The sequence below is a fragment of the Salmo salar genome, chromosome ssa13, assembly GCF_905237065.1.
Source record: "Salmo salar chromosome ssa13, Ssal_v3.1, whole genome shotgun sequence".
NCBI lineage: Eukaryota > Metazoa > Chordata > Actinopteri > Salmoniformes > Salmonidae > Salmo > Salmo salar.
Window position 1 is genome coordinate 46,132,318 of NC_059454.1, and position 24,478 is coordinate 46,156,795.

Consider the following 24,478-nt stretch of genomic DNA (forward strand, 5'->3'; position numbering starts at 1 on the left):
AAGAAACTGCCATGTGAGGAATCGTAAGTTATTGTGATTCTGGATGGCCAGGTGGCTTGCAACAATGACAAGAAACTGCCACGTGGGGAATCGTAAGCTATTGTGATTCTGGATGGCCGGGTGGCTTGCAACAATGACAAGAAACTGCCATGTGGGGAATCGTAAGTTATTGTGATTCTGGATGGCCAGGTGGCTTGCAACAATGACAAGAAACTGCCACGTAGGGAATCGTAAGTTATTTTGATTCTGGATGGCCGGGTGGCTTGCAACAATGACAATAAACTGCCACGTGGGGAATCGTTGCTCATTTCAGCTAGTTTAATATTTTTATTGATACCATGTCTTGTTTTGAGGTGTTTTGACGGATTTCATGTCAATGCTACTATGTAAAAAATATAGCTAGCTAGCTAGCTAACCAACAACTGTAACTATGTATTTGAGAGACAACAAGTGCTCATTGTGCAAATGTATTTATGTTTTTAATTAAAATTGCAGAGTAAATATTGTTTACAACCAACCAATCTATATATAGTGCTCTACTTTTGACCAGGGCCGTATGGGCCCTGATAAATAGGGATTAGGATGCCATTTGGGATGCATGACTGGAGTGCGTGGGCCGGACCATCGCTATAGGTTTCCATTGATTTTTCTAACAAGTGTACCTCCCTCTCTTCTTTCTTTCTCTCCCCAGCCATTGTTCTTTCACCATTAACTTTATACTTGAACTCTCTCCCTTTTCCGCCGTGACCTGGCAACACTGGCCGTAAAAGCCAACGGCCCGCCTCTCAATAAATGTATCACCTCATAAAGATGTGGCCAATGGTGTCGTGGTCAACAGGACGTATCGACAACACAAAAACCAATGATGGAGAATCTCTCTCCCTCTCTCTCTCTCTCTCACACACACACACACACACACACACACACACACACACACACACACACACACACACACACACACACACACACACACTCCTCATTGCATCATTCACAGTCACAGCACGACAATCCACTGGTCATGTTATAGGAAGCTGGGCAGCCTGTATTCCAATTCCCAATGAATGGGAACATACCTGTATGTATAATATGTGGTTTGACACAGTCTTCACGTCTGAAATGATGGAGGTATGTGGTATCAAAGTGTCAGTGTGTGTCTGTGTACAATGACGACAACGATATACAGTAGGGTGACCTCAGGTGTGACAGCGTATGTTGACAATGTTGACACCTCTATGACCAAACAAAAAGCAGCAATACATCTCTATATGTCTTACCTTTTTGATGCAGCTCTCCGGAGAGGACATCACCTCGTGGTCATTCAGCATCTGCTGTGAAGACAACAAACAAAACATTTTACCACTCAACTCCAACAGAAATAACAGCCTCCTCATTCCTATGACACATTGACACAGCGCTCTGAACAACATCTGACCAAACACTACCATAATCTCTTCCACTAGTCATGACCGTAGCGACCTAATGGGCAGGGGACTCCATATACCATTGACCTACAACAAGACCAAGGACTCAAATTACGGAGCAACCTCCACCCCATCCCCAGGCCCATATTAAAACCTCTTAGATGTAAGGTCCCCTGTTTTGGGGACCTGTGTGGTTCTGGTACCGGTTCCGACCAACATTTTAGCTTATAAATCTATCTGTAGACAACGTAGATCAAAATGGCTGAGCCTGTGCGACGCAGGATGTGAAATGTGAAACCACTTGAAGCTGGGATGTCCCTCTTCCTGGCTGAACCCTACATCACAGCCACTGACAAAGCACATGCCTGCAATTGTTACATTGTAACTCAGCAGGGGAGCACATTTAGAGATCTATTTATAGCCATTCATTTAAAGCAATTTACATTTTAGTCATTTAGCAGACGCTCTTATCCAGAGCAACTTACAGTAGTGAATGCATACATTTCATAATTTTTTTTATTTTTATTATTAGTATTTTTTTTTGTACTGTGGCCCCCGTGGGAATCAAACCCACAACCCTGGCGTTGCACACACCATGCTGGCGTTGCAAACACCATGCTCTACCAACTGAGCCACAGGGAAGACTAATGAATATATTTTAAACAAAAAACACTTTCTGTTTGTCATGGACAGACAGTATTAATATGAGATGAAAGGTGAGTTCCTAACGATTTCAGGAAGCCAAGCTAGAGCTCTGGGAGACATTCACAACGATACAGGCAGACATTTTGATTAAGAGGGACCTTTAGAAAATATGCACATTTTGTCTAACACTAAACATACAATTATGTATTTTACAGTTGGAAGGTTACATCTGACAGTTAGCCTTTTACTAATTAGATCATGCTATATCTAGAACGCAAAAAAGTCATTTCAAGCCTTATTCATACAGTATTGTTGAATAGGAAATGCATCATATAAAACATTTCATATTGTTATCATATTTGTACTGTGTACTTGAGCTTGTGTCCTCAAAAGTGACTACACTTCAGCAATTTAACTCTTTTCTTTTTGCAGAAAGGTGAGATTTTAATCTTTCTTGGAGTATGCAGCATTGCTAGTTATTGTTTATTGCCCTCTCATGATAAATTATTAATTTGGGGGATTACGTAGATTGCATTTTCGATTACACACACGCGCACGCACACAAACACACATACGTGCACACACACAAGAACACACACACCTCCATCTCTCAAGCTCCCCCGCCACCCAACCCCACTGGCTCTATGCTCCCCCATATCCCCCTAACAGAGGGCGTGTTGTGTGGGGTTGCACGGTGATTACGTACCCATATATTAAACTTGATTTCTCTTTGAATGTCCCCCTCGATGATTTGAAGGGGGAACGGGGGAGGAATATGCAACTGTATTCCAAGCAGTTATCTCATATGGAGTCTGATCTGGGGAACTGTGATTGTTTGAGTCTTTTATGAATCAGGTTGAATGGACCTGCTCAAAGAGAGATTATGGTCTGTGTGGACGGTAAAGCAGGATCGAGGTTCCATAAACATTGCCGCGCTTTTTTCAATGGATGACTCTTCCCAACCCTAGCCACATTCGTTCTAATGGAGCGAGAGCTCGATTTCTCACACATTGGATTGTAAAAAATCGTTAAGTACATCACTAACTGTAAATCTCCAAGTCTCTTATGGTTTAATAATAGTAATTGTTTTGTCGATGTATCATGTGTGAGCATGGTTCTGACACTGCCTCTTGACCATCCAGGGCTCCATTGAAAGAGACTTGAAAGAGATCTCACATGGTTAAAAGCTCAATGCAGCCGTTTGTATCTCAATATCAAATAATTTCTGGGTAACAATTTAGTACTTGCAAAAGCAATTTCCCAAGCAAGAATTTTTCTACAACTGTCTGGGAGTGGTCTGAGTGGGGAGGGGAAAACTGAAAACTAGCTGTTATCGGCAGAGAGGTCTGGAAGTCTCTTTCTTATTGGTCTATTAACTCATTTATTCCCTGGTGATGTCACCAGGCCGGCCAAAACAGGTTGAAATGTCAGGCGGTCTTTTCAAACAGCTCGTACACTAAAGGGGAATTATTATCACTTTCACAATCTCACAGTATTATTCCAACCTCACAGTGTGGATACACTGTATATATTAAGCACAGAAACATCTTGTTTTTGCACTTGGCCTTTAAATAAAGACCAAATCAAATTGGAAATGTGATCAAGTATTGCCAATAGACCTCAGTGTCTCAAATGTTTTGCCAAGGGAGTCCGACATGTCACCCTATTCACCGCAGAGTGCACTACTTTTGACCAGGGCCCCATTTCAGAGAATAGGATGCCATTTCAGATGTGCTTCTTCAGTGAATAGGATGCCATTTCAGATGTGCCACTTCAGTGAATAGGATGCCATTTCAGATGTGCCTCTTCAGTGAATAGGATGCCATTTCAGATGTGCCACTCCAGTGAATAGGATCCCATTTCAGATGTGCCACTTCAGTGAATAGCATGCCATTTCAGATGTGCCATTTCAGATGTGCCACTTCAGTGAAAAGGATGCCATTTCAGATGTGCCACTTCAGTGAATAGGATGCCATTTCAGATGTGCCACTTCAGTGAAAAGGATGCCATTTCAGATGTGCCACTTCAGTGAATAGGATGCCATTTCAGATGTGCCACTTCAGTGAATAGCATGCCATTTCACAAGTCTGTATTTCAGACTCATCCATGTATGCTGCAGACAGACAGACAGTGCTGTGCACCAGAGCTGTGGTTCCCACCATTAAGCTATCAGTGGATCTCCCAGCACACTGAATGGAAGCAATTACAACACAGATACTTACAAGAGTACACTTACGCTACTTACATCTATAATTTAATCCTCAGCCTTATCAAAGCCATCCCGTCGTAAAAACAAAATCACATGGGCTGGCAGCGCATTTAAATGACACTATTTTAAACAAGCGTGGTCTCAGAAATCTAAACTGAGTGACTACAAGGTCTTTGTATTTGGTCCGCCGCAGCCCATGTGCAACTCATAAGCCCTCTTGGCCCATTACACATGTACACCAGCATCCAAATACACACTTTGTGTGTGATTTTTAATGGATGTTACACTACTCAGGGGCACGGCTTTCGGGAATGCCAGAGCCAGTCACCCAGCGAGAGAGAGAGAGAGAGAGAGAGAGAGAGAGAGAGAGAGGCAGAGAAAAAGGAGAGAAAAGAGGGAGCAGGCTCAGTGGCCTGTGTGTGTTGCTGCATGTTTCTGTGTGTGGTGGTGGTGTTGCTGATAAGAACCTTCTTTCACATTCCGGGCCATCCTGTTCAGCTTGTGCTCCGTGCTCTGACAATAGTCCTTAGAGTGATGGGCACAGATAACAGAGAGAGAAAGACAGAGACTGAGAGAAGAGGATGGAGAAGGAGGAGAGAAGATAGAGAAAAAATAAATAGAGGATAGATAAAGAGCAAGAGGAGAAAGAGAGGGAGAGAGAAAGGAGGAAGAGGATAGACAGAAGAGAGAGGAGGGCTTTCCCCGCTATGGTAATATGTAGAGGTCAGCAATAATAGTTCACAAAGCAACAACTTGATTGGGTCTGCAAGACAGTATCAAGCACTCCAACAGAGTTAGGCCCGAGTTCCCTCACTCTCCCCACCACCCTATAGACACGCCAAACACAAATATGTGGATGTATCAAATTGTGTAACCTGAAACTGAAACATGCAAACAGGCACAAGCGGTTACTGCTTTAATGGTTTTCAGCTTTTGGGTTAGACACTCATTCCCTCCTCATCCTCCTCTGTCTCTGCTGGTGCTCTCAAAATTGCAAAATGACAAAATTTTACAAAAAAATATATTTTGTTCTCGTCTTGCATTGAACTTCGAAAACAAGCTGCCTTAAATGAATTGAAGCTGTAAATATCAAAACATCTCAGTTGAAGTTGGTGTGTACTCTTCAGAGCAGTCATCAATAGAGTCTCCTGCCCTTTAACATATGGGGTTATAGGTGTGATGTGCTAGGCCCAAGGCTGTCTCTCTCACTCAGCTCCTGCAGACAGACAGACAGACAGACACGTTTATTTTACTATCCTTGTTCAGACCAAACAACTGATTCCCATTAACCTTAACCTTAACCCCAACCCCAAACCCAAAACCTAACTCCTAAACTTAAGCCTAAACCTAACCCTTAACCCAATTTGTAACCCTAAACCTAACCTCTAGTCCTAAAATAGCCCTTTTCCTTGTGGGGACTGGCGAACTGTCCCCCTAGAATGTTCCTTGTTTAACTATTCTTAAGAGTACTTCTGGTCCCTACATGGATAGTAAACAGCATGGTCACCCGTGATAAAAGTCATTATTAGACGTCCATCTGAGGACGTCGGGAGATGATGTGGAAACCGGCCACTAGGGGCAACAGTGACCGCTGTTAACTTCAAGTAGGTTTCGGTTTTGCTAGGGCGTTGTGGCTGGATGACGGATGGGTGTAAGCATCTGCCTTTGATTACAAAGGTTGGAAGTTCAAATCCAGCAATGAAGTTGTTTCTGAGATTTTATTTTAAGCCAATCCCAAACCTTAACCCTTACCTTAACCATTCGGAGTTAATGCCTAACCTTAAGATTTTGGATTAAATGCCTTAAACACTTTGAAATTTGACGTTTGCAACAACTTTCATAATCTTTATGTCTTATTAATAAATTTAGAGTACAAATATAGTTTTCAGCACTTATATGCACAAATCATTTTTGGATTCGCTCTGGATATCATGCAAAGCCAGACGGATTACCAGGACGTGTACTCAAAGCATGTGCGGACCCAACTGGCAGGTGTCTTCAATGATATTTTCAACCTCTCCCTGACCGAGTATGTAATACCTACATGTTTCAAACAGACCACCATAGTCCCTGTACCCAAGGAAGCGAAGGTAACCTGCCTAAACGATTACCGCCCCATAGCATTCACGTTGGTAGCCATGAAGTGCTTTGAAAGGTTGGTCATGACTCACATCAACAGCATCCTCCCGGATACCCTAGACCCCCTCCAATTCGCATACCGCCCCAACAGATCTACAGACGACGCAATCTCAATCGCACTCAACACTGCCCTTTCCCACCTGGACAAAAGGAACACCTATGTGAGAATGCTGTTCATTGACTACAGCTCAGCGTTCAACACAATAGTGCCCACGAAGCTATTCACTAAGTTAAGGACCCTGGGATTAAACACCTACCTCTGCAACTGGATCCTGGACTTCCTGACGGGCCGCCCCCAGTTGGTAAGGGTAGGCAACAACACGTCTGCCATGCTGATCCTCAACACTGGGGCCCCTCAGGGGTGTGCACTTAGTCCCCTCCTGTACTCCCTGTTCACCCACGACTGCATGGCCAAACACGACTCCAACACCATCACTAAGTTTGCTGATGACACAACAGTGGTAGGCCTGATCACAGACAACGATGAGACAGCCTATAGGGAGGAGGTCAGAGAACTGGCAATGTGGTGCCAGGACAACAACCTCTCCCTCAACGTGAGCGAGACAAGCAGCTGATTGTGGACTACAGGAAAAGGCGTGCCGAACAGGCCCCCATTAACATCGACGGGGCTGTAGTGGAGCGGGTTGAGAGTTTCGAGTTCCTTGGTGTCCACATCACCAACTTACTATCATGGTCCAAACATACCAAGACAGTCGTGAAGAGGGCACGATAAAACCTTCTCCCCATCAGGAGACTAAAAAGATTTGGCATGGGTCCTGAGATCCTCAAAAGGTTCTACAGCTGCAACATCGAGAGCATCCTGACTTGTTGCATCACTGCCTGGTACATCAACTGCTCGGCATCTGACTGTAAGGCGCTACAGAGGTTAGTGCGTACGGCCCAGTAGATCACTGGGGCCAAGCTTCCTGCCATCCAGGACCTATATATGAGGCGGTGTCAGAGGAAAGCCTGTAAAATTGTCAAAGACTCCAGTCACCCAAGTCATAGACAGTTCTCTCTGCTACCGCACGGGAAGCGATACCGGAGCGCCAAGTCTTGGACCAAAAGGCTCCTTCACAGCTTCTATCCCCAAGCCATACGACTGCTGAACAGCTAATCAAATGGCCACCAGACTATTTACATTAACCCCCCCTCCTCCATTTGTTTTTACACTGCTGCTACTCACTGTTTATTATCTATGCATAGTCACTTCACCCCTATTTACATGTACAAATTACCTCAACTAACCTGTACCCCTGCATACTGACTCGGTACAGGTACCCCCTTGTATATAGCCTCGTTATTGTTATTTTGTGTTACTTTTTTAAATGTTTTACTTTAGTTTATTTGGGAAATATTTTCTTATCTCTTCCTGAACTGCACTGTTGGATAAGGGCTTGTAAGTAAGCATTTCACGGTAAGGTCTAGATTGTTGTATTCGGCGAATGTGACAAATAAAGTTTGATTTGGTATATTGACTAATTCGATATCCTGAGAAAGGTCTACTCATTAGACATCCTGAGAATGGCCTACTCATTAGTTAACCTGTTAGGGCTAGGAGGCAGTATTGACACGGCTGGATAAAAAACATACCCGATTTAATCTGGTTATCACTCCTACCCAGTAACTAGAATATGCATATACTTATTACATATGGATAGAAAACACCCTAAAGGTTCTAAAACTGTTTGAATGGTGTCTGTGAGTATAACAGAACTCAAATGGCAGGTCAAAACCTGAGAGATTCCTTTACAGGAAGTGGCCTGTCTGACCATTTCTTGAACTTCTTTTCCATCTCTATCTTTTACTAAGGATCTCTGCTCTAACGTGACACTTCCTACGTCGTCCATAGGCGCTCAGAGCCCAGGAAAAACCTGAATGTCGTCATCCCAGCCCCAGGCTGAAACACATTATCGCCTTTCTCAAGTGGCCGATCAAGGGACTCTGGGCTTAGGCGCGTGACCTGACCGCCCCCGTCTTTGTGATTTTTCCTCTGTTTGCCGAAAAGGAGATTCCCGGTCGGAATATTATCGCTTTTCTACGAGAAAAATGGCATAAAAATTGATTTTAAACAGCGGTTGACATGCTTCGAAGTACGGTAATGGAATATTTCGAATTTTTTTGTCACGAATTGCGCCATGCGCACGACCCTTCTTTACCATTTCGGATAGTGTCTGGAACGCACGAACAAAACGCCGCTATTCGGATATAACGATGGATTATTTTGGACCAAAGCAACATTTGTTATTGAAGTAGCAGTCCTGGGAGTGCATTCTGACGAAGACAACAAAAGGTAATCAAACTTTTATAATAGTAAATATGATTATGGTGAGTGCTAAACTTGCCGGGTGTCTAAATAGCTAGCCCGTGATGCCTGGGCTATGTACTTAGAATATTGCAAAATGTGCTTTCACCAAAAAGCTATTTTAAAATCGGACATATCGAGTGCATAGAGGAGGTCTGTATCTATAATTCTTAAAATAATTGTTATGCTTTTTGTGAACGTTTATCGTGAGTAATTTAGTAAAATGTTAGCGAATTCCCCGGAAGTTTGCGGGGGGTATGCTAGTTCTGAACGTCACATGCTAATGTAAAAAGCTGGTTTTTGATATAAATATGAACTTGATTGAACAAAACATGCATGTATTGTATAACATAATGTCCTAGGGTTGTCATCTGATGAAGATCATCAAAGGTTAGTGCTGCATTTAGCTGTCTTCTGGGTTTTTGTGACATTATATGCTAGCTTGAAAAATGGGTGTCTGATTATTTCTGGCTTGGTACTCTGCTGACATAATCTAATGTTTTGCTTTCGTTGTAAAGCCTTTTTGAAATCGGACAGTGTGGTTAGATTAACGAGAGTCTTGTCTTTAAATAGCTGTAAAATAGTCATATGTTTGAGAAATTGAAGTAATAGGATTTTTAAGGTTTTGAAAATCGCGCCACAGGCTTCAAGTGGCTGTTACGTAGGTGGGACGAATTCGTCCCGCCTAGCCCAGAGAGGATATCCTGAGAAAGGCCTACTCATTAGATATCCTGAGAAAGGCCTACTCATTAGATATCCTGAGAAAGGCCTACTCATTAGATATCCTGAGAAAGGCCTACTGTATGTGAACATCTTATTTTCTCTATATGATGACAAATAATGACACTATTTTCTCAGTACATACAATGCATATGCTCTTGACGGAGGTCCTTATCAGGATCTTGATATGCTTTTTGATATGCTAAATAAGGACAAATTCTGATGCTTATTTGAGTTTTGAATGTCTTCAATAATTTGACAAATATTCAATCCATATAATTTTTTCAGACTAGCTAGAATTTTAGCATTCCCTCTGCATAAAGTCGTGTGCAAACTGCAAGCAAAAAGCACTGTAACTGGTAGCCAAACAACAAGAATCACGTACTAACTGGCTAGCTTGTTCCAATTCGTTTTCTCATCATGAATGAAGCAGGTAGAGTAGCTGTCTTGTGGTGTGGCTATGTGAAATGACAATATTTGATTTGATTCATGATATATGCATTAACAAGTCGGAGTGGATCACAGACCAATATTACCACTAAGATGGGTCTGGACTGCGAGGGACTGCCGCTGATGACCCAGTCTGCATCCATCACATTCATAATCCATAACAAACAGGGCAGGCAGGGGTATTGAGGGTATGCAACTTTTATTTTCTGTTAAATAAATAAAATACATTTTTAGCAGAGATTGGCTTACGTTTGCAACTTCACAGAAAACGAGTTGTGATTGGAGCCCTGGATTTGCTATGGTGCATTTTTTAAACAGAAATAGCAGAGATGTGCTTTGGAAATAGCAATTTGGATTAATTGTATATGGTGCAAATCTATGCTCCGACATGTCACATTCGTGTGAAGAAGCACAAGGATTTTTGGCGCCTGAACAGGTAAAATAATTTGGCCGCAGGACATTGCTCATGAGTTGGATTTAGCCCATTTTGATAACACATACGAGGATGAATAATACATATCTGGTAAGGATATCTAATGAAATTATGCATTTTTAGAAATACAGATATATAAATTATAAAGTAATTACGACAGATATGATACATTTCTGAAAGTATGTGGATTCGTTCATGCCTAAGTATAAAGGTTTAGATATGTCAGCATGTTGACACATACCCTTTCCTGAGTTAGAATATTTTACAAATACGTAAGCAGGTGCACGAGCATCTGGTGCATGTCTTGTACATATCTCACCCCAGATATCTCCCTGAACTCATACGGTAGCAGGGAGATTTCTGAGGTCCAGATTGGATGCATGTAGAAACTGGCCATTAAAAGAGAATATCCTAACTCCATATATGAACTTAAGGACATGTGTATCTGGAGCATGTCTACTCCTTATATCTAATAACATGTCAGATATCCAGACATATATCGATACAGATATCCTCTGATATTTACCCTTTTCACCCAGTGCGCACACACACACTCCTCAGCCTTACAGAGACCCCACCAAGCAAATAAATATCCTATTAATTAGAAGGGAAAAGGAGATTGGTCACCCTGACTAATACCAACATATGATTTATTGTCCTGTGTCACTAACATTTTAAAGTCACTTACGTTTCAAAGTCACTTTTCTCCATGTCAGATGGAACACTCAAAACAGAGGAGTGCTTATTTCTGGATCCTTTGACAGAACTGTTTAAAATTGTAGGGTAGGGTGGGGTAAGTTGAAAAATGATTTAAATTCAGCATCACTCTGTCAAGGGAAATATAGTATTCTTTCTAACAAAGATATCTACATATAATTCAGGATGTTGTGTATCCTTGGAAACAAATCAAGGTTTATGTAAACATTACAGTTTTGAAAACATAGCTTGTCCAAAATATGGTATAGGGTAAGTTGAGCCGCAGGATAAGTTAAGCCAGTACAGTACAGTACAATACAGTACACGTTTCTGTACTAAATGAAATATTAGCACTACACTCTTCAAAAAAAGCATTCCAAAAGGGTTCTTCTGCTATTCCCATAGGATAATCAATTGCTGTTCCAGGTAGGACCCTTTTTGCTTCCAGGTAGAACCCGTTTGGGTTTCATGTAGAGCCCTCTCTGGAAAGGTTCTAAGTGGCACCAAAAAGGGTTGTGCTTGGAACTCAAAGCATTGTACCTGTAACTAAAAAGGGTTCTTCCTTTTAGGTTCTAGATAGCACCTTTTTTTCTACATTTTAAAAACCATGTCTATAAACACAATCACAATTGATTTGTCTTAATTATTTTAAGCACATTAACACAGTCTTAACATCTAACAAACACTTTGTACTTTTCTAAACACTTCTATTATCGGCCCTGTTGTTATCTCATATCCCAGCGATATTACATTACATTACTTGCATTACGCCTGTGAAGAAAACACTTAAATTTGCTCAACTTGCCATTGGCTCAACTTAACCCAAGGCAAACATTTTGACTTTATTAGCCACAGCTACAATGATGCACTTTCATGCTAGGTTTATGACCTCATGTTGAAGCTTAACTTATAAAGACCCCTTAGATAATCTACTTCGGATTAGATACAAGCATCATGGATACTCAAACACAATAAATTCATTTGACTTGGAGAAAAGCTTTTTTGGGGACCTAAGGTTTCAAAGAAACAAGGGTGGCTCAACTTACCTTTTTGGCTCAACTTACCCCACTCTCCCCTACCCTTGTTGTCCTATCTGCGCTAAGCTAACTTGCACTAACTTGTTAATGTCCCTTATGGACATGACAAGCAAAGAAACTATGGCAAACTACAACAATTATTGATGGTGTCATGCAGACAATGGAAGGAGTGTATCTGGGCACAAAAGCCCTCTTTAAGGCGTGTGTGTCTTTTGTACGACTACAAATGTAGCTGTTTCACTGCCACTTTAGCATAATTTGCAGTGACACACCATGTTGATTGAGCACACAAAATAAAACGTAGCGAATAGGCCGGATGTGTTGTTACAGCCCCACATCGTTGCCAGCCAGTCGCAGGAAATCGGGCACAGTAATTTTCAGAACTACGAGCAACGTATTTGATTTTTATTTTCTCTACCTCTCAGAGCACATGTGGTTGTTTGCATTCAAAACTTCAGCAAACCTTTGAGAATAAGCCCTTACCATATTGCAAGACACAATCAAAACTCTACCCATTGCAAGTCCAGCTGTACAGAAGTGGTAGAGTAAAAATAGAGTGGTACAGCAACAGAAAAAGAGAGACCACTTTCAGAGTTTCGCTGTAGGAAAATGTTGGCACTTATTGCCAAAAACAATTCTCATTAAGTCTGGATAATATGAGGTAATATAGGAACACGGCCAATGGACGGTTATGGGTGCAAGAAGCCACAAGTTTCTATAATAAAAAACCACCAGCAAACAGACCTCAAGGCCTTTTGAATCGACAGACTCACAACCCATTGTCTACAGGAGCCACACCAAGAATGCCACAAAATGGACAGTTAATGAGAACTTTCTCGGATGCTGGCACCCTGACAACAGTTAATTGTAGCATTGCCTGGGACATTATTGATTTCTTAACGTATAGATTAGTGCGGATGCGGTTGTGCGCAGCGCATTTGCGAGTTGCATAATAAACTTGCCTGTGAGAGAAAGAAAGAAAACAACCTCTGTTTTTCACTGCTCTGCCATCTAAACTGCTCTCTAAAGGGCCCTCCACTCTGATTTCAAAGTCTACACACACGGAGTTAGGGGAGCCACACAAAAATACAAAGAACTACATTGATATTGAGTTGCACCCCTCCTTTTGCCCTCAGAACAGCCTCAAAATCCATTGGGCCATGGACTCTACAAGGTGTAAAAAGCATTCCACAGGGAGGCTGGCCCATGCTGACTCCAATTTAATTTTACATTTTATTTATTTTTATTTAACCTTTATTTAACCAGGTAGGCAAGTTGAGAACAAGTTCTCATTTACAATTGCGACCTGGCCAAGATAAAGCAAAGCAGTTCGACACATACAACAACACAGAGTTACACATGGAGTAAAACAAACATACAGTCAATAATACAGTAGAAAAATAAGTCGATATACAATGTGAGCAAATGAGGTGAGATAAGGGAGGTAAAGGCAAAAAAAAGGCCATGGTGGCGAAGTAAATACAATATAGCAAGTAAAACCCTGGAATGGTAGATGCTTCCCACAGTTGTGCCAAGTTGGCTGGATGTCCTTTGCGTGGTGGATCATTCTTGATACACACAGGAAACTGTTGAGCGTGAAAAACCCAGCAGCATTGCAGTTCTTGACACAAACCAGTGCACCTGGCATCTACTACCATACTCTGTTCAAAGGCACTTAAATATTTTGTTTTGTACATTCACCCTCTGAATGGCATACATACAAATTCCATTCCTCAATTGTTTCAAGGCTTAAAAATACTTCTTTAACCTGTCTCCTCCCCTTCATCTACACTAATTGGTGGATTTAACAAGTGACATCATTAAGGGAGAATAGATTTCACCTGGATTCACCAGGACAGTCGATCAGTGGAGGCTGCTGAGGGGAGAAGGGCTCATAATAATGCCTGGAACGTTATTCCGGTCCAGCCACTACCACGAGCCCGTCCTCCGCAATTAAGGTGCCACCAACCTTCTGTGCAGTCTATACCATGGAAGGTGTTTTAAATGTTTTGTACACTCAGCATATATAGAGCCTTTCACTAGCATGTCAAATCACAGAAAATCAATCACTGTGACTATCTCCAGCACCAGCCTCTCTCAACCCTTCACAGCCGACACGCTTCAAGACAAATATTACTAGTCTGCAGTTTTTTCAAATGAAATCCCATTGTTAGCCCTCATGCAAAAACAGGTTTTCCCTTTCTCCCTCTTGCTCTCTCCCTTCCTCTCTCTTTCTCACTCTCTCACTGTTGTTCTCGCTCCAAAATCAGCTGAATCTTGTTTGAGTAAAGATACTATCTGACTTTTTGGACTCAGTTTGTGTTCCCGGGTCATTTGTCCTCAGCAGGGTGTAAAGGGGCTATTTTGGGACTTCCCAACACCGATACGACGAGGGAGCCGACACAAAACAAGTCGCTGCTCTATCACTACTTAAAACATATTTCAACAATGAGCCTGCTCAAGAAAGAACACGGTGAAAGAGGGAGGGAAATCCTCCCTGCTAAATACCAGGAAGCTAGGCGGCGATCTGATAGAATATATTTATGAGGACTTTAATAAGCTGAGGACTTGAAGCCGTCTGCCAAGGCAAACATCAAGGCAGCCCTGATAGCAAAATGCTCCGCAGCTATTGATAGGGAGGAAGGGGGGCAATTAAAAGAATGGCTCACAGCTTAGCATTGTTTGATTCCATATTACGGCCTTATCAACGTCTTAGACTTTGGCTGTCAGTTGAATGTGTTGAAGGCATACAGACCGTGGCAGAGGATGGCACTAGTCTTATTGTGTAGGCCCAACACAAAGGTGAGAGAGATCAGAGATTGGTTCAACACTTATCACATTGGGGCTAAAGCTAACAACGTTATTACTCAATGTATCGGGATGGGGTGGGTGTTGGTTGGCGGAACTGAAACCTTGGGAGAGTGGAAACACAAAGGGTATTTGGCAGGTGAACACATGGTGCCATTGTGTAGGGACATCACAGCCACTTTTCAAAAACAAAATGCATGTTTACGCTATGAGCAATGACCCTGGAGTCCTTTAAGAGTTCCCATGATTTATGCTCGGGCAAATGTCACAATAAAATATATTACGGGAGCTTTTCAATAAAACCTGGGATGATTTGCCTCATCATTTCAACGTGCAGTACTGTATGATTTGTATCTAAATATTATCCATACAAGCGACATAAGATGTACAGTGCCTTCAGAAAGTGTTCATACCCCTTGACTTAGTATACTTGCTACAGCCAGTAATTTCTTCTCACCCATCTACACACAATACCCCATAATGAAACCATGTTTTTATACATTCTTGCACATTTATTGACAATGAAATACAGACATATCTCATTTACGTAAGTATTCACACCACTGAGTCAATTATTTGTGGAATAACCTTTGGTGGCGATTACAGATGTGTCTTTCTGGTTAAGTCTCTAAGAGCTTTGCACACCTGGATTGTATAATATTTTGCCATTATTCTTAAAATTCTTCAAGCTCTGTCAAGTTGATTGTTGATCATTGCGAGACAAACATATTCAAGTCTTGCCATAGATTTCCATGTCGATTTAAGTAAAAAGTGTAACTAGGCTACTCAGGAACATTCATTGCTAAGCAACTCCAGTGTAGAATAGACCTTGTGTTTTAGGTTACTGTCCTTCTGAAAGGTGAATTTGTCACCCAGTGTCTGGTGGAAAACAGACTGAACGAGCTTTTCCTCTAAGATTGTGCCTGTGCTTATTGCTGTTTTCCGTTTCTTTTTATCCTAAAAAGAACTCCTTTGTCCTTGCCGATGACAAGCAAACCCATAACATGATGCAGCCACCACCATGCTTTAAAATATGAAGAGGGGTACTCAGTAATGTGTTTTGTTGGATTTTCCCCAAACATAATGCTTTGTATTCAGAACAAAAAGTTAATTTCTTTGCCACATTTTTTGCAGTATTACTTTAGTGCCTTGTTGCAAACAGGATGCATGTTTTCGGGTATTATTATTCTGTACAGGTGTCACACCCTGACTGTAGAGATCCTTATTATTCTCTATGTTTGGTTAGGTCAGGGTGTGACTCGGGTGGGGAAGTCTATGTTTTTTGTTTCTTTGTTTTTGGGCCGAGTGTGGTTCCCAATCAGAGGCAGCTGTCTATCATTGTCTCTGATTGGGAATCATACTTAGGCAGCCTGTTTTCCACCTGTGTTTGTGGGAGGTTGTTTTCTGTTTAGCATCTGAGCCTGACGGAACTGTTCGCTTTCGTTTTTGTTGCGTTTGGTTTTTCTTGTTTGAATGTCTCGTGAAATAAAGTATCATGAACACTCACCACGCTGCGCCTTGGTCCACTTCTCCTTCTAACGACGAGCACTACAACAGGCTTCCTTCTTTTTCAATCTATAATTTAGGTTAGTTTTGTGGAGTAACTACAATGTTGATCCATCCTCAGTTTTCTCATATCACAACCATTAAACTCTGTAACTGTTTTAAAATCATTTAAAAAACACCATCCAAAGCTTAATTAATAACGTCACCATGCTCAAAGGGATATTCAGTGTCTGATTTTTACATGTTTACAGATCTACCAGTCGGTATCCTTCTTTGCAAGAGATTGAAAAACCTCTCTGTTCTTTGTCGTTGAATCTGTGCTTGAAATTCACTATTCAATTGAGGGACCTTACACATAACTGTATGTGTGGGGTACAGAGATGGGGCAGTCATTAAAACAAATGAAATTATGTTAACCACTATTATTGAACATGGAATGAGTCCATGCAACTTATTATGCGATTTGTTAAGCACATTTTTACTACTGAACTTATTTAGCCTTGCCATAGTAAAGGGGTTGAATACTTATTGACTCATGACATTTATTAATAAAAAATATAAAAAATACAAACAAAATTCCACTTTGACATTATGGGGTATTGTGTGTCGATCAGTGACACAAAATCTCAGTTTAATAAATGTTTTATTCAGGCTGTAACATAACAAAGTGTGGAAAAAGTAAAGGGGTGTGAATACTTTCTGAAGGCACTGTCTGTCTTATTCGGCTAATATTCCACAACTAAATATACACCAAATACACTGACAGGCTAAATTAACACTTCTTGCTTATTGGAAGTGGATTGTTCTCTTCAGGAGAATAATAGTGCTGTTTGAAGGGTTCGCGGTTCACACTTGCTCAGCAAATATAACTTGACAGAGGTACATTATATTATGTGACTGGGAAGAGAGAAATCGACATTGTGCCTCAGAGTTGTAAAAAAAAGAGAGAGGGCAGGAGAGGTAAAGAGTGCTGCATCCATCACCTTATCATTGAGCCTCTATCCTTTCAAGCCGAGACGTGGAACTTCATATTGACAGAGCCATAGAGATATATTAGCCGGCTGGCCCACTTTATTGATAAGTCATTTGGGAGGATGATCAGTAATAGCAGTGATGCTTTGACAGCCGTACGGATGCCGACCAATAAATAATGCTTCCTTGGCGGCTAAGGGGACTGTACACAGCATCGTTGTCGGGGTGGCTTTCACACCATGAAAGTCATGATAAGTCATCGATGGTCAAGGGGAGAAATATCTCCACCTCTTCTCTAATAATCACATAGGGCCTCTTGGAACATGTATGAGGGGCATTGGGGGACGTTGGAGAGAGACTTAGAGCGTGTCCTGTAGGCTGCATAAATTGGATTGAGGGTCAATCCATATGATATATAGATGCTTTTCATTTCTCCCGGCAAACATTGGGTTTGAAAGATGGGATGTCTCGGTAGTTTATTTAGGTTTAGGTAGCAACATGCTTTTCATTAGCAACATGCTTTAATCTGATCAATCTGGTATTGGTACTCTGGATTCCAGTATTCCAGTATTCTGCCATCTAAATGTTTTCCCTCTGAGTTGTATGTGTGTGTAAGAATACACATTGGTTCAAATGTCTCTCTCAAACCAATGAAGCCTGTAATTCAAACCAGGGACCCCTTTCTATGCAAAGGATAACATACTTAAGAGTCCAGATCTGTCATCGGAAGAGGTTTTTGGAAGCGGACCATGGGTATATTGGCATGTGATGACGGAAGATGCCTGGCTAAATGACGTATTGTTTTTTGGGGCTCGAATAAATATTTACAGCTTTTGCATATATCGCCGTCAATATGCAGAGCTTTCCTCACATCACCTCACACTGGTCTGACAAGTCCTGCCTGCCAGAGGGCCCGTGTGCGAGAGAGAGTGAGACAGAGAGGTATTTAAAGTGAGCTATACACTAACTTTGAGATATTTCGACTCTTAGGGAAAGGGTGGGGTGGTTTTGAAGCTTAGTCGGTCACTCTCCTCCCCTTAGATACGGGCTTGTGGCTTTTCCACATATTGACGCGATGAGGAGAGGAGGAGAGGGGAGGGCAGGCTCAAGGCCCTAACATGAAAGGGAAAGGTGTCCCTTGAGTTGGGGCTAAGTGCACGTACTGTCCTTGTGGGTCGGGAGAGCACAAGCTTTCTTTGGGCCTTTTAGTTTAAGCTGGGGTCAGTTCCAGATGATGCCTTCGAGAGAGAGAGACGAGGAATGAAATGACTCACTGATGAGAGTTCTTCCCCCAGATAAATAAATACATTGACCAGTGTATTTCCTGCCTGGCTGAGTGCAGTCAAGTCTGACGGAGGCAAGAGGGAAGGTGAGGGGTGGGAGGCGGGCAGGAGTGGAAGAATTGCTTAAAACACTGTTGCATGCCCCAACACACACACAAACACACTCCTGTGTTTGAAGGAGACAGACAGAATAGAGCCATTTAAGTGACGAGGGAGCCGACACCGACACCGGAAGAGGCGTTCACCCGCCAACTCCTCAAACTGGTCCAACGCTGCATCTCCCTCTCTCCACACGGCGTTGGCCCAATCCAGGGCTGTCCCAGTGAGGCATGAGACGAGGGCAGACACCCTCTCACGGCCCGAAGGAGCCAGGTATAAGTCTAGCTGCAACAGGAACCCCTTGCAGTTCACAGCCGTCCCATCGTATTCCTGGGGAAGGGAGAGACGAATCCCACTGGGACCAGGAGAAGGAGGGGCGCGTAGTGGAGACCCTGGTTGTGCTGGTGGAGGCGCTGGGCGCTCCCTGTCTCTCCCTGTCTCTCCCAGCGGTCCATTGTCTGAACAACGCGGTCCATGGCGGTGCCAAGATGGTGGAGCATTGCTGCGTGCTCCGGACGCGCTCCTCCACCCCTATACCTGGGGTGCCTGCTCCTGCAGACTCCATAAGTTTGGTCCGGAATTCTCTAGGGGGTGCGTACTGGCGGCAGAGAAGTTTTAGGAGAACTAAAACTGATTTACAACGGCGCAGTTTAACCTGTTGGGGCTAGGGGGCAGTATTTTCACGGCTGGATAAAAAAACGTACCCGATTTAATCTGGTTACTAATCCTACCCAGTAACTAGAATATGCACATACTTATTATATATGGATAGAAAACACCCTAAAGTTTCTAAAACTGTTTGAATGGTGTCTGTGAGTATAACAGAACTCATTTGGCAGGCAAAACCCTGAGACATTTTCTGACAGGAAGTGGATACCTGATGTGTTGAATTACCTTTAAGCCTATGCCATTGAAACACACAGGGGTTGATTAATGTTTTGGCACTTCCTATTGCTTCCACTAGATGTCACCAGCCTTTACAAAGTGTTTTGAGTCTTTTACTGTGAGATCTGACCGAACAAGAGCCATGGAACGGTGATGGCCGATTAGACTCTGGCGCGCGAGTTCATGTTGGGTACCCTCGTTCCAATACGTTATAAAAGAGAATGCATTCGTCCACCTTGAATATTATTCATGTTCTGGTTAAAAAGGCACTAATGATTTATGCTATACAACGTTTGACATGTTTGAACGAACGTAAATATATTTTTTCCCCTCGTTCATGACGAGAAGTCCGGCTGGCTTAGATCATGTGCTAACAACACGGATCTTTTTGGATATAAATGATGAGCTTTTTTGAACAAAACTACATTCGTTATGGACCTGTGATACCTGGAAGTGACATCTGATGAAGAGAATCAAAGGTAATGGATTATTTACATAGTATTTTCGATGTAAATCTATAATTCTTTAAATGACAATATAATATTTTACCAATGTTTTCTAATTTTAATTATTTAATTTGTGGTGCTGACTTGACTGCCGGTTATTGGAGGGAAACGATTTCCTCAACATCAATGCCATAGTAAAACGCTGTTTTTGGATATAAATATGAACTTGATAGAACTAAAAATGCATGCATTGTCTAACATAATGTCCTAGGAGTGTCATCTGATGGAGATTGTAAAAGGTTAGTGCATCATTTTAGCTGGTTTTATGGTTTTGGTGACGCCTGTCTTTGAAGTGACAAAACATTACACACAGCTATTGACAATGTACTCTCCTAACATAATCTAACTTTATGCTTTCGCCGTAAAACCTTTTTGAAATCGGACAACGTGGTTAGATTAAGGAGATGTTTATCTTTCAAAGGGTGTAAGATAGTTGTATGTTTGAAAAATTTGAATTTTGACATTTATTTGGTTTCAAATTTGCCGCTCTTGAAATGCACCTGCTGTTGATAGGGTGCACCACGGGTGGCACGCTAGCGTCCCACATAGCCCCAAGAAGTTAATAAATAAAACCACCGTTAACAGAACAATAATTCAATGGGTAAACAAAACCCGTTACATAGCCAGCATTACGTGCACAAGCACTACAATAAACAATTCCGGACAAGGACATGGGTGGAACAGAGGGTTAAATACACAACATGTAATGATGGAATTGAAACCAGGTGTGTGTGAAGACAAGACAAAACAAATGGAAAATGAAAAGTGGATTGATGATGGCTAGAAGACCGGCAACGCCGACCGCCGAACACCGCCCGAACAAGGAGAGGAAACAACTTCGGCAGAAGTCGTGACAATGGGAGAAAAATACTTCTGGACGAAGCATCTTTCACATGTTCCATGTTGAGGTGTGTGTGTGTGTGTGTGTGTGTGTGTGTGTGTGTGTGTGTGTGTGTGTGTGTGTGTGTGTGTGTGTGTGTGTGTGTGTGTGTGTGTGTGTGTGTGTGTGTGTGTGTGTGTGTGTGTGTGTGTGTGACAGACAGTGTCCTGCAGCTGTCAGCAGAGGGAGAGGAATGGCCTTGTTACAAATCACCAGACATGAGCCAGGCTGTTGGCGACAAGAAGGCAAGCAGTGTGTGTGTGTGTGTGTGTGTGTGTGTGTGTGTGTGTGTGTGTGTGTGTGTGTTCTTGCTTGTGTGTGTGGTAGTAACTCAAGACACTCAGGGTTGAATTTCAAAGAGACACCAGCTAGATGTGTATTTCTGGTTTAGTGCAGTAATTGAGTTGTATAGTCTACACATATCCCATTTTGACCAGAAAACACACTTATTTTAGGCTAAATGTAGATCATTGCTCAGTCAGCAATTTATCCCCCTCAAAAGTCTGTCCAGTTTTTGAAAACGCTATTAATTACTCACAATCAAACTCAAATTCTTGCATTTCCCATCATTTCAAGTTCAATGCAAAACACAATTACCTCTGAGGATAATTGAAGCAGTACAAGCACACAGTGATAAAAATACCAGCCGTAATAACAACATAATAGTTATAATGGCCAGACATTAGAATTTGTATCATTTCAACGCCAATCTGGATATAAAAAGCGCTTGTGTATGGCAAATGGACTGTAGCTCCACAACTGTTTACCCTGGGATTTGATGAGCGTCCAATCTGATTAATTACGTCTCGGAACAGTAAAAAAAGTCAAGGAGTTAAGTCAGCCACTACTGCCAAGAGACACTGTCTGGTGATACACACCAATCAGGCCTCACTGTCCCAAGATCATAGCTGATGTCCAGTAGCCAATCAGAAAACTGACTGCAATGTCAATATCTAGTATATCGTCAGGGAGATACTTTGATAATCTGTTAAAGTGGCTAACTGATAATCTGTTGCCAGTTTGCTATTGCTCTCAATATCCTATAAATAAAGGCAACCACTAAATAAGTATACTGTTCAGTCAATATACTAATCTGAAGTCAACAAGACTTTCATGCAACAATGAGCACATATATAGAATCTGTTAACTTCATTGCATGTAGAAAACACAGTAGAGCATGTCTACATGGACATCCAAAAAGCTCCATAAGGAGACAATCTACCGGTGGGTGTTGTAAAATGTACCCATAAAAAGCTCAATTGATAATACATGAACGTGCTATAACAGCATGTTGTCTTGACAGTTTGCAATGGTAACACCGTGACATCGACTGACGTTCGTCACACACTACCTTTACAGTTTGCTAACATTAGTAAATGTACATTTTATGGATGTGTTTCATCACATAAAAAAATGGGCTTACTCCACAAGCCGTTTCACTCAGACATTGTCATTGGATATTGTCGTGAAACAATGTCGTTAAAATACAACGCAGGACAAATCATTCTGAGTAAAACAACCTGCAGTGTTGTTTCCTTTAAACATGGTATCACAGAATACGTATAAAAAAAGCAATATTTGTAGATATACGTCACCTATTGTCATGACTTCCGCCGAAGTCGGGTCCTCTCCCTGTTCGGGCGGCGGTCGACGGTCGGGCGGCGCTCGGTGGTCTTCTAGCCATCATCGATCCACTTTTCATTTTCCATGTGTTTTGTCTTGTTTTTCCTCACACCTGGTTTCAATTCCCTCAATTACTTGTTGTGTATTTAACCCTCTGTTCCCCCATGTCTTTGTGTGGGATTGTTTATGGTAGTGCTTGTGCACGTTCCCCGTGAGCTCACAACGGGTTATTTTCGTGCCCATTTATCTTGTTGTTCTGGATGCCGTTGGTTTTGCTTAATAAATCTCCGGTTATTACCCAGTTCTGCTCTCCTGCGCCTGACTTCTCTGCCGCCAATTACGCACCCCGCAACACCTATGTTGATGTCACCTATGCTGACGTATTTTATATAAGTCACCTTTGCTGACGTATTTTATATAAGTCACCTTTGCTGACGTATTTTATATAAGTCACCTATGCTGACGTATTTTATATAAGTCACCTATGTTGACGTATTTTATATAAGTCACCTATGTTGACGTATTATATGTATGTCACCTATGTTTACGTGTTTTATATACCCGAGCCACTGCCTGTTCACCCCGTTATCATCCAGAAGGTGAGGTCAGTACAGGTGCATCAAAGCTGGGACTGAGAGATTGAAAAACAGCTCCTATCTCAAGGTCATCAGACTGTTAAATAGCCATCACTAGCACATAGCGGCTGCTGCCTATATATATAGACTTGAAATCGCTGGCCACTTTAATAAATGGAACACTAGTCACCATAATAATGTTTACATATCTTGCATTACCCATCTCATATGTACAGTGAGGGAAAAAAGTATTTGATCCCCTGCTGATTTTGTAAGTTTGCCCACTGACAAAGAAATGATCAGTCTGTAATTTTTATGTTAGGTTTATTTCAACAGTGAGAGACAGAATAACAACAAATAAATCTAGAAAAACGCATGTCAAAAGTGTTATAAATTGATTTGCATTTTAACCTGTTAGGGCTAGGGGGCAGTATTTACACGGCCGGATAAAAAACGTACCCGAATTAATCTGGTTATTACTACTGCCCAGAAACTAGAATATGCATATAATTATTGGCTTTGGATAGAAAACACCCTAAAGTTTCTAAAACTGTTTGAATGGTGTCTGTGAGTATAACAGAACTCATATGGCAGGCAAAAACCTGAGAAGATTCTGTACAGGAAGCGCCCTCTCTGACCATTCCTTGGGCTTCTTGACTCTTTTTATTGAAAACTTAGGATCTTTGCTGTAATGTGACACTTCCTACGGCTCCCATAGGCTCTCAGAACCCGGGAAAAAGCTGAATGACGTCTTTGCAGCCCCTGGCTGAAAAACATTAGCGCCTTTGGTAAGTGGTCTATCAGAGGACAATGAGACTGAGGCGCGTGCACGAGGCGACCCCATGTTTTTATTTTCTCTCTCTTTGAGCTAAAACACAGATTCCCGGTCGGAATATTATCGCTTTTTTACGAGAAAAATGGCATAAAAATTGATTTTAAACAGCGGTTGACATGCTTCGAAGTACGGTAATGGAATATTTCTATTTTCTTTGTCACAAAACGCGTCGGGCGCGTCACCATTCTTTACACTTCGGATAGTGTCTTGAATGCACGAACAAAACAGAGGATATTTGAACATAACTATGGATTATTTTGAACCAAACCAACATTTGTTATTGAAGTAGAAGTCCTGGAAGTGCATTCTGACGAAGAACAGCAAAGGTAATAACATTTTTCTTATAGTAAATCTGACTTTGGTGAGGGCTAAACTTGGTGGGTGTCTAAATAGCTAGCCCTGTGATGCCGGGCTATCTACTTAGAATATTGCAAAATGTGCTTTCACCGAA

At 41.8% G+C, this 24,478-nt stretch overlaps 1 protein-coding gene across 10 annotated transcripts in view; it reads right to left on the reverse strand.

Annotated features, from left to right (window-relative positions):
• The window catches only part of LOC106566953 (histone-lysine N-methyltransferase PRDM16), a 421,112-nt gene that overhangs the window by 259,987 nt on the left and 136,647 nt on the right, over window positions 1-24,478 (reverse strand). For all 10 annotated transcript variants that reach the window (XM_045693333.1, XM_045693334.1, XM_045693331.1 and 7 more), the window contains exon 3: window positions 1,275-1,328. In XM_045693333.1, the coding sequence (XP_045549289.1) occupies window positions 1,275-1,328 (54 nt within the window). The remainder of the gene's footprint in view (window positions 1-1,274; window positions 1,329-24,478) is intronic.